At 38.9% G+C, this 8340-nt stretch overlaps 2 protein-coding genes across 8 annotated transcripts in view; one reads left to right on the top strand and one right to left on the bottom strand.

Moving 5' to 3' along the window:
* Window positions 1–8340, bottom strand: part of LOC136826182 (coiled-coil domain-containing protein 93-like) — a 131527-nt gene that overhangs the window by 74687 nt on the left and 48500 nt on the right. Inside the window, exon 1 of one of the 3 annotated variants that reach the window (XM_067083240.1) lies at window positions 3528–3735. The exons of the other annotated variants lie outside the window; for them this stretch is intronic. Within the exon in view, the coding sequence (XP_066939341.1) occupies window positions 3528–3578 (51 nt within the window). The 5' untranslated portion in view covers window positions 3579–3735. Of the gene's footprint in view, window positions 1–3527; window positions 3736–8340 lie in introns of those variants that run through there. 3 annotated transcript variants of the gene reach the window in all.
* LOC136826138 (tripartite motif-containing protein 2-like) overlaps window positions 5964–8340 on the top strand; it is a 121854-nt gene continuing 119477 nt past the window's right edge. Inside the window, exon 1 of one of the 5 annotated variants that reach the window (XM_067083169.1) lies at window positions 5964–6323. The gene's annotated coding sequence lies outside the window, so the exon portion shown is untranslated. Of the gene's footprint in view, window positions 6324–6723; window positions 6954–8340 lie in introns of those variants that run through there. The other 4 variants (XM_067083220.1, XM_067083211.1, XM_067083179.1 and 1 more) reach the window with 4 other exon arrangements.

The following is an 8340-nucleotide window of genomic DNA, read 5'->3' on the forward strand; positions in this document are numbered from 1 at the left end:
GGGGCAGGTGGAGCAGCGCGGGAGCCAGGGATGCCAGGATTTAGTGCATGGGTAGAGCAAGAGAAGGAGCCAGGCCAGGCCGAGAGTCAGTAAATCCAAGAGACGGAACTGGAGTCGGAAACGAGCACGGGTCAGGGACAGCTGGAGCAGGTACGGAGATATAGGGCACTGATGACATGACCATACTGGAGGGGCCAGGTAGAGATAACGGACCCAGGACGCCAAGAGGCAGCGGCATGGCATGGAGTGCAGCAAGAGCGGCTGATACCTGGGTGCCCAGGTGCGAGGCCACCGTCACAGGCAGCTTGGTGAACGACGTCATGGTGACAGTTGACGTGGTAGCTGCGTGGGTCATCATAGGGGCACCTGACAGATATGAGATCAGGCCCTCAAATGATGGAACACCAAGAAGACCAAGGTGCAGACAGGTAGATGTAAGGTCAGAGACCTGGCCACCGAGAGATGCCTCCACCGCCAAACCTAAAGGTAAAGTCAGGTCAAAAGAGGAAGCCTCTACATGCTCTGGGGGAAAAAGTTACCCCAGAGCAAGGTGAGGACCCAGAGAGGAAGTCCCGATTGTCCACTCCCATGGCCTCCACACCAACGAAGCAAAGTGAAGAAGGGAGGGAGTCCACCCGAAGGAGAGGTGAAAGAAGGGGGAAGCTTGCCGGGGGGAGAATCATCTCATGGGGTTAGCCAACAAGGAAGTCATTGGGCGCATAACCCTCAGACAACACCTGGCGGCTTTCCTTCAGTACTGTCTCCTCCCTCAAATCTTTGCCCACTGCCTGCAGACCAGAACAACACTCCAAGCAAAGAGAGTTGGGAACACACTAACGCCCTCTGCAGGTGGAGCAAAGGGGTGTGTGGGTCCATGTCTACATGAGAGCAGAGAAGCTATTGCACTCTTCTCCCCACCCCAGGACATGCACGATGGGGGAAGGAGGGCTTACGTGGTTTATCAACATTCATAATGATGAAAAAGCAAGAAAACAAGAAAGATCCCATCGGGAAAAACAGCTCAACAGTGGTCAGGGCAGAAAGTGAGAAACACGTCTGCAAAGCACGATGCCCGAAAGCAAACTGGAATGTTTACATCCAAGCAGGTGGTACTCCCGCCTCCTGGATGGTAGTTAACTGCCTAACCACCTTGTTTGAATGTTCAACGGCCATTTCCACCTTCGCTGAAAGTAATTCCTAATGTAAAGGACCAACAGTTTGTACACCATGTCAGAACAAACACTTAAACTGGGAGGGAGGGCATTAGCTCAACTTTTTCTGTAAGGGAAAAACCCAAAACACAATTAAACTGGGAGGGCAATAAGCTAAAGTTGCTGTCGTAAATTCCTTGGATTTCCTTCCAAAGTTGCAAGACTAGCTACATCTGATTCCAACTTTCCAACTGTCATATCCTGAACAATGTAGGGAGATTTAACCTGAGAAGGTGAATGTCTTGAAGAAGGAGGATTGCTAAGCAAGGGAGAAAGAGGAGGAGAGCAACTATCCGAAAAGTCATGCATACTAAAGAGACTCAATCCTACAAATTATCACTTTAGTCTTAGACTAGTCCTTCTGCTGACGTTTCCTGTCCCTATCAGCTTCTCACTTCTTCTTATATTTCAAGTAACTATTCATAACATTAGCTGGCCAATTAACACACTTACTACATCGGTCATCTCCTGCACCTAATGTAAAGTTCGTGACCTTTGTAAGCCAACAAGTAAAGCTGGGTGTTACACACACTTACATTGCAGACTATAAAGGATTTATCAATATCATCTACAGGAGACATCCCAAATAGTCAATAATGCCAACTAACATCAAGCCACAATCCAAGCAATCTTTAGTTCAACTACAAAAAGTGAATCAACCAGGTCCTCTTGTCGCAATGACAGACAAAACTGTTAATAAGAGATGCATGAACCTTGATTTATCTTGAAAGCAAGGGGTCAACAGATGGTAACACTAGACAACCTAAGTAAAAATTTTTGTGTTGTAATTACGCTGGCACAGGACTTTACAGCTTTCATAATAGAGAGATGGATTAATTTCAAAATTAAATTGATTACAATGTATATTCCTAAATGCACAGTATAATAAAATGTACATGACATAACAAAATGATTAGCTTTGTGGAAGCTCAGTTATTCAGCATAAAATCTTCAAGGGACACCATATTTAGTACCAGCCCATTTGGATGAATGTAAAAATATATACAAACGATGGTCAATTTCTCAAGTTATATCACCAGTACTGTATTATATACACCCTTTTCTATATTTTACAGTACAAAAATTTAAATAATAAAGATATCTTCTTGCAGAGCTTTTCTGTAGAATTACAAAAGTTCCTGACAGCAACAAAACATAGGCTAACACAATCAGTGATGCTTGCAGTTTGGTGGGCAAACCTCTCATTGTACAGGAGTGCAGCATTTGGCAGATTACTTTTAGCACACTCTTGACTGTACTGTTAATCTTGACTCAATGCATAACATGGTCTTTCTCTGGTAGAGGTATAGAACAGCTCTGCATGGGGTATTACCTTGGAAACTGGGCATTTCTATAATATTCTGGTTGCTTATCAAGAATTTACTGTTATTTTTTTTACTACAATTAACCTCAGAACTGATATGTTATTGTATGCTGGCCATCCTGGAATGCTATCACGCATGCGCAGTGTTATTGGGGAACTTTTGATAAAAAAGTGGAGTTTCCTTCACAGGGGGGTGTGGGGAGCAGAGCCCCCAGCTAAGTAACACTGCCTACTAGGTTTAGGTTAGGGTACGTTAGGTTAGTATAGTTCCTTTTATAATAGGTTTCCTCTGCCAATCCCTTCTTGAACATAAGCTCCCTAATGACTTGCACACGCACAGAAACATTCCATTACAACAACATGACAGTCTGGTCTTTCTCCCAGCAATTTCCCCCCACCCCAATAACCCTGTATTCCCAAAGGGTCCCCAATCATGTTGGATGGAGATATAAGGCTAATAATAATTGACCAAAAATAAACACCACCACCTCCTTTATCAGCAAAAATCAATTTCCAAGGCTATAGTCTGTGCAGGGCTGTTCTATAGTTTTAGAGTTTCTCTGTTCCACAAGCTTTGTCAAGAACTCAGAAGAGTCAGGCGCCACACCAAGAGCGCTAGGCTAGGCCTAGGCCTATTTTATGGCTAGGAGCATTCTTTTTGGTGCAATGCACTTGTCTGTGGGGTAAAACTGAAGACTACTACTGCGGCCTGGTTCCGGCCAATCGCCAACCGGAATATTTACTGCCTTTTATTTATGATTTTGTGTACGTTAATTTTATGGTACTTAGGCCTGCCGTCTTTTTATTTTTACGACTATCACCGGCTGCTTGTACTAAACAAGGCGTCCATTTTGAACGTAAACTGGCAGTTATCACACCGATGGGCGAGGCTGTAATCTTCAGTTTTACCAAAAAAGGAGTGGTTTCCACCGACAATAGCCTGTTCAGGTTACGGGTTTTCTGCCTGTTTAGGGTAGCCAAAGAACACTTACCTGACCTTCCCTCGCACTGCTAGAGCGTGGTTTTGTAATAGATTCACTCATTTTCTAATATAATGGTTTAATTTGGTCTACTGAACTCGAAATTTGGAATTACAACTCATCACTGACAGAACTCTAAGTTACCACACCGGAGGGCGATCAGCTGATCAATTGTATCCTCCCACTGTTTGTTTACATTTTAGACGTCACTTCGTCAAGCTTCTTTGTAGAATATTGTTTCTCGCCATCCAAAAGATGGCTCACTTGAATACTGTACTTTGAATACACCGTCACCACTTTAAAGTTAGGCTAGTCTAATATATTTTACAATAAATACTGTATACTTATATTTAATTTTAACTCAATTCAGAAATTTTAATAGTTGTGTGTTTCTTGATAAAGAAACATTCGCGCGCGAATCGAAATTTGCACAGCTGAATTTTGCTGAAACTACACTCAACACTGCTGAATACTTTCACAGTATTAAAGTTCTTTTATATACTTGGTAGACTTTTTCCAATTGAACTATCCACACACACTGTACAGTATACCATTAACTTCTGTAGTTTAAGTTAACCTTTTTCCTACTTAATAGTTTTGGCTAATTCCCCATCTTACCTGGCTCTCTCTCTCTCACCTGTTCTTAATTCTCTCTTCAGTCACTGTATTCATCAACAGAATTTGCTCCTCGGAGCTTTACGTTTCCACCATTTACAACCGCTCGACTTGTGTTAATTTAAAATGCTTGCAACACTTACTCTCTCTCTCTCTCTTGTGTCCCGTTCTTCCGTTAGCCTTACGCTCGATAGCAAACTTCATTAATAGTCTAACAAGCAATATGCATTCTTACAGAACGAAGTGCAATCCTATATATTGTATGGGAAGCTTACACAGAATAGAATGCCTACAATCTCTGAGAACAAGGGCAAAAGAATAATCTCGTTTTGCCGGGCCGAGTCAGAAGGTCCGGAGCAGGATTCATATTCCACTCAACACTTTATCATCGCTCACGGGTCGCATTGTGCGAATGCCAGTGCAGGCCTAAGACTGGCTCAGTCTTTAGTGAACAAACAACCAACAAAAAAGAAAGAGGTAGAGTGAATCCATCAAATCAGCTAAAAACAATAGTCAGATTTCCTCATGCAATAGAAATGAATACATAAATAAATAAAAATGGAAAGTAGCCTCACAGATACAGCTATCAGTTAACCGAACTTAAAATGAAAGAGAGGTATGTTGACGTCCGGACTACATGTATGCTGACGTTCAGACTACATGTGACAAAGAAAAATAAAACCCTCGAATTGGAGAGCACTCATATTTTCTATGCACGAGGTTTCAGAACACATGTTCCATTTTCAGTATGGAAATGATATTGACAGTCTCTAGCATTAGAGGTAAAGACGAGTTTACAAACCACTGATTAGAAGAAAAAATCTGTAAACTTGAAGAAATAAAAGGAACCCTAAGGTGACACTCCTTTCACTCGCTTAAATCATAATTTTCAATTTACAATATCTCATAACCCAATCTTATACAGTAGCCTGAAATGTTGAGACTTAATGGCTAACCATAGAAGATTAGTCATCATTGCTTTTGAAAAAGCCATTTGACTTATCGCTCAACTTGGGATTCTCTTGGTTAATTTCCGATATTTCTAACGTATAGCTGAATCTAAAGCATATTATTCATGTAAAACTTTTATGCTTAGTTCTATACACCGATATCAGCATTAGCCTATTAGAGACGCCTCTTCTTTTTTCGCGGCTTTTTTTTTCTGTTAATGGGCTTGCTTGATCAACATGTATTCTCCTCTCATGTATCTGCTATCATTCTTTTAATTTTGGTTTCGGTTTGGTAATCAGATTCCTCTAACAAAATAAGAAGTAAAGTTATCACTTCAAACCTGAAGAGATCCTTTTATCATCAAACACTATAGTCTTCCCAAAATCCATCCCTTATCCTCTTTACGAGAGGGTGAGGAATACAAAGAAAAATGTTTTTGAGTAATTTTTTTTTTTCAAATATTTCCTATGCTCGTTTACCCCAAAATCCGGACAAATCCTTTAAAAGGGAATAAAACTGAAAATATTTTCAAGTGAAAATCTCAGTAAAATATAGATGGCGCCAAAGTATATAAGATGACTCAGATAAGCAGGATTAAAATTATCATTGTAGTCTTTCCTTCTTCAGATTTAAATGCATCTTAGTTTGCGTTATCTCACAAGTCTTATTTTGCAGGCTTAAATCTATTTGCATAATAACTTCGTAGAAATTGTGTCAATTAAGCTTATGACCAACAAAGTAAAAAAATTCGGCAACTTAAAGAAAAAATTAAAAGCGAGAGCATTGGGTGCGCAGTCATATTTCACAAACTCACTGGCAAGTAAACTGTGGTAACGATTATCAGTTGCAAAGATAAGGTGTTATCTCCGAATGCCGTCGATCAGGAAGTTTCTTCCATCACTGGAAGTTGTCGAAAGTGGACGAGTTTTCCTTTCATCCTGTGAGGTGACAACTAAATGCTCGCGAGTGCTATGGACTGACTGGGGATTAGAAGATTCATTTAGTATCTGTCTATCAGTCATTTTTGGTCATGAGGCACCAACATGAGACAGTGGAAGACAACTGTTAGAGGTGTGAAATATCGAAATCCTTATAATATCAAACGCCATAGATTTATAAGGTTAAGATACACAACTCACAGAGTCAATCTATGATAACTGACGATAATAAGTAAAGTCATAAAAGAAAAAATTAGTTATCAGTGGCGTCATCAGAACTCTGGTGTCTAAGCATTTAACAAAGGTAAGTGAAGTTTAAGCACACTTTCCTCGCTTTCAGAATTCTGTCAAACAAGGATATCATGGATGACCATGGAAGACTACCTTACTTGCTGTTTCCTGTACACTCCAGCCATTACCTGAATAGATACCAGCAGATACCCCTCATATCTACCCTCTTGCTATAATTTTTGTATTATTGTGCCAAGTCATTTTTCCTAATTGGCGTATCCTATTTTCACAAAAGATATAAAAACAATTTAAGTTTAACTACTATAAATTCAACACAATCGGATTCTACGACTCGGATATTCTTTGGAGTTTTACAACTCTTATTTTCAGTAAATGAACTTTACGTTCCGCTACCGAGCAACACAATGTCTCTTTATCAGCATCGCCCATCGCGTCGGAGTAGGGAGTATCTCATCAAGGCTTGACTGAGTGTTGAATCAACATCTGATTGAGGACTCAGGAATACCTGGTATCAGCCTCAGGTTGTTGAAAGCGATAAGCAACTGCAGACGTAATTATCAGAGCAGTTAGTTAACAGTGATAAGTACGAAAAAGACAGCCAGTGCGAAGACGTTTGCTGGCTAAAGCCAACATCTACGTGATATATTTCGATCTCGGTTACAGCATACGAACATCTGTGAAGGTAAAACGTTGTTGGTCAGTTATTATTATTATCATTATTATTATTATTGCTAAGAGATTCATAATTTCGTGAAAAACAATCTGTGTAATAAAAACTCACAATTGTATAGTAAATATATTACTATGTAAAATAAACAACGACTCTCTAACACTTGAACGGTGCTCCTCATCAGTGCTAACGTTAGCACTGATGAGGAACCAGTTCAAGAGTTCGAAAGTCTTTGTTTATTTCACATAGTAATATATTTAATATATAATTGTGGGTTTTTATTACATACATTATTACTATTATTATTAAAAGAGAACAAAGAGATCGAGAGGACACTTAGATCCCATTGATAACGTGAATTAAAGTAACTGTCAGTCTGAAAATAAAATAGAGCTGCACGAATAACAGTTATTGTGTAACAGTGAAATTAAAAGATATGAGATACAATCAGCTGAGATTTCTTATGTCAAGTAATAGGCTATTAATCCTGGGGACTTGGCTTTATTTTACTTATTACAGTACTGCAATTTTCTTTCCGTGTAAGAGAATGTGGGATATTAGTATGTGCATACATATTTCGCACATAAAGGATTGAAGTTAACTGTGAACCTGCAAAGTGGTAAGTGTGCTGATATTCAGCATTGTTAAAGCTGTTTCGAATCTCTTCAGACTACTATGCTAACCCTGACATAGAGAATTTATAATAATAATAATAATAATAATAATAATAATAATAATAATAATAATAATAATAATAATAATAATAATAATAATAAGTTTCTTCATCTTCCTACTTATACGGTTATTTTTCTGTGCCCTGATATTTTCTTATTTAATCATGTTTTTTAAACAGACGTTGTGAGGAACCCATGATATCTACTTAACAGATGAGACGCTGGAAATAGGTTTGCTTTACTGAACAAAGTGAGTTGTTCATCATTTATCTTTAATAATATATCTAACAGGACTTGCTAAGCGTTCCACGACCTCTTAGGATATTATTATTATTATTATTATTATTATTATTATTATTATTATTATTATTATTATTAATCAGAAGATGATGCTTAGCCTAGAGCGTAGAATTGCTGATCCCACAGTTACACAGTAAGCTACACAACTGCCTAAATCTGTACGTAAGCAAACAACTTGGCAAGGGGAAGAAATAATTCGTGACTTAGTTTCAAATCAAGTTAAATTTTGCTTTGTCTTTCCTTTAAAGTCCTGTATATGTTCTCATCCCCTTAATTTTGGTGCATTTTTCTCCCTCCATTTTCTCTGTCAGAGTGCCGTGAATAATTTGTTTTTTTTTTTATTTAAAGCAGATAACATCATATAATATAAAACGTTGATATAGCCTAGTGTATGCTCCTAGAAGAGGTGATACTTGCAGGAAGGT

This window comes from Macrobrachium rosenbergii, chromosome 3, assembly GCF_040412425.1.
Source record: "Macrobrachium rosenbergii isolate ZJJX-2024 chromosome 3, ASM4041242v1, whole genome shotgun sequence".
In the NCBI taxonomy this organism is placed as follows: Eukaryota; Metazoa; Arthropoda; class Malacostraca; order Decapoda; family Palaemonidae; genus Macrobrachium; species Macrobrachium rosenbergii.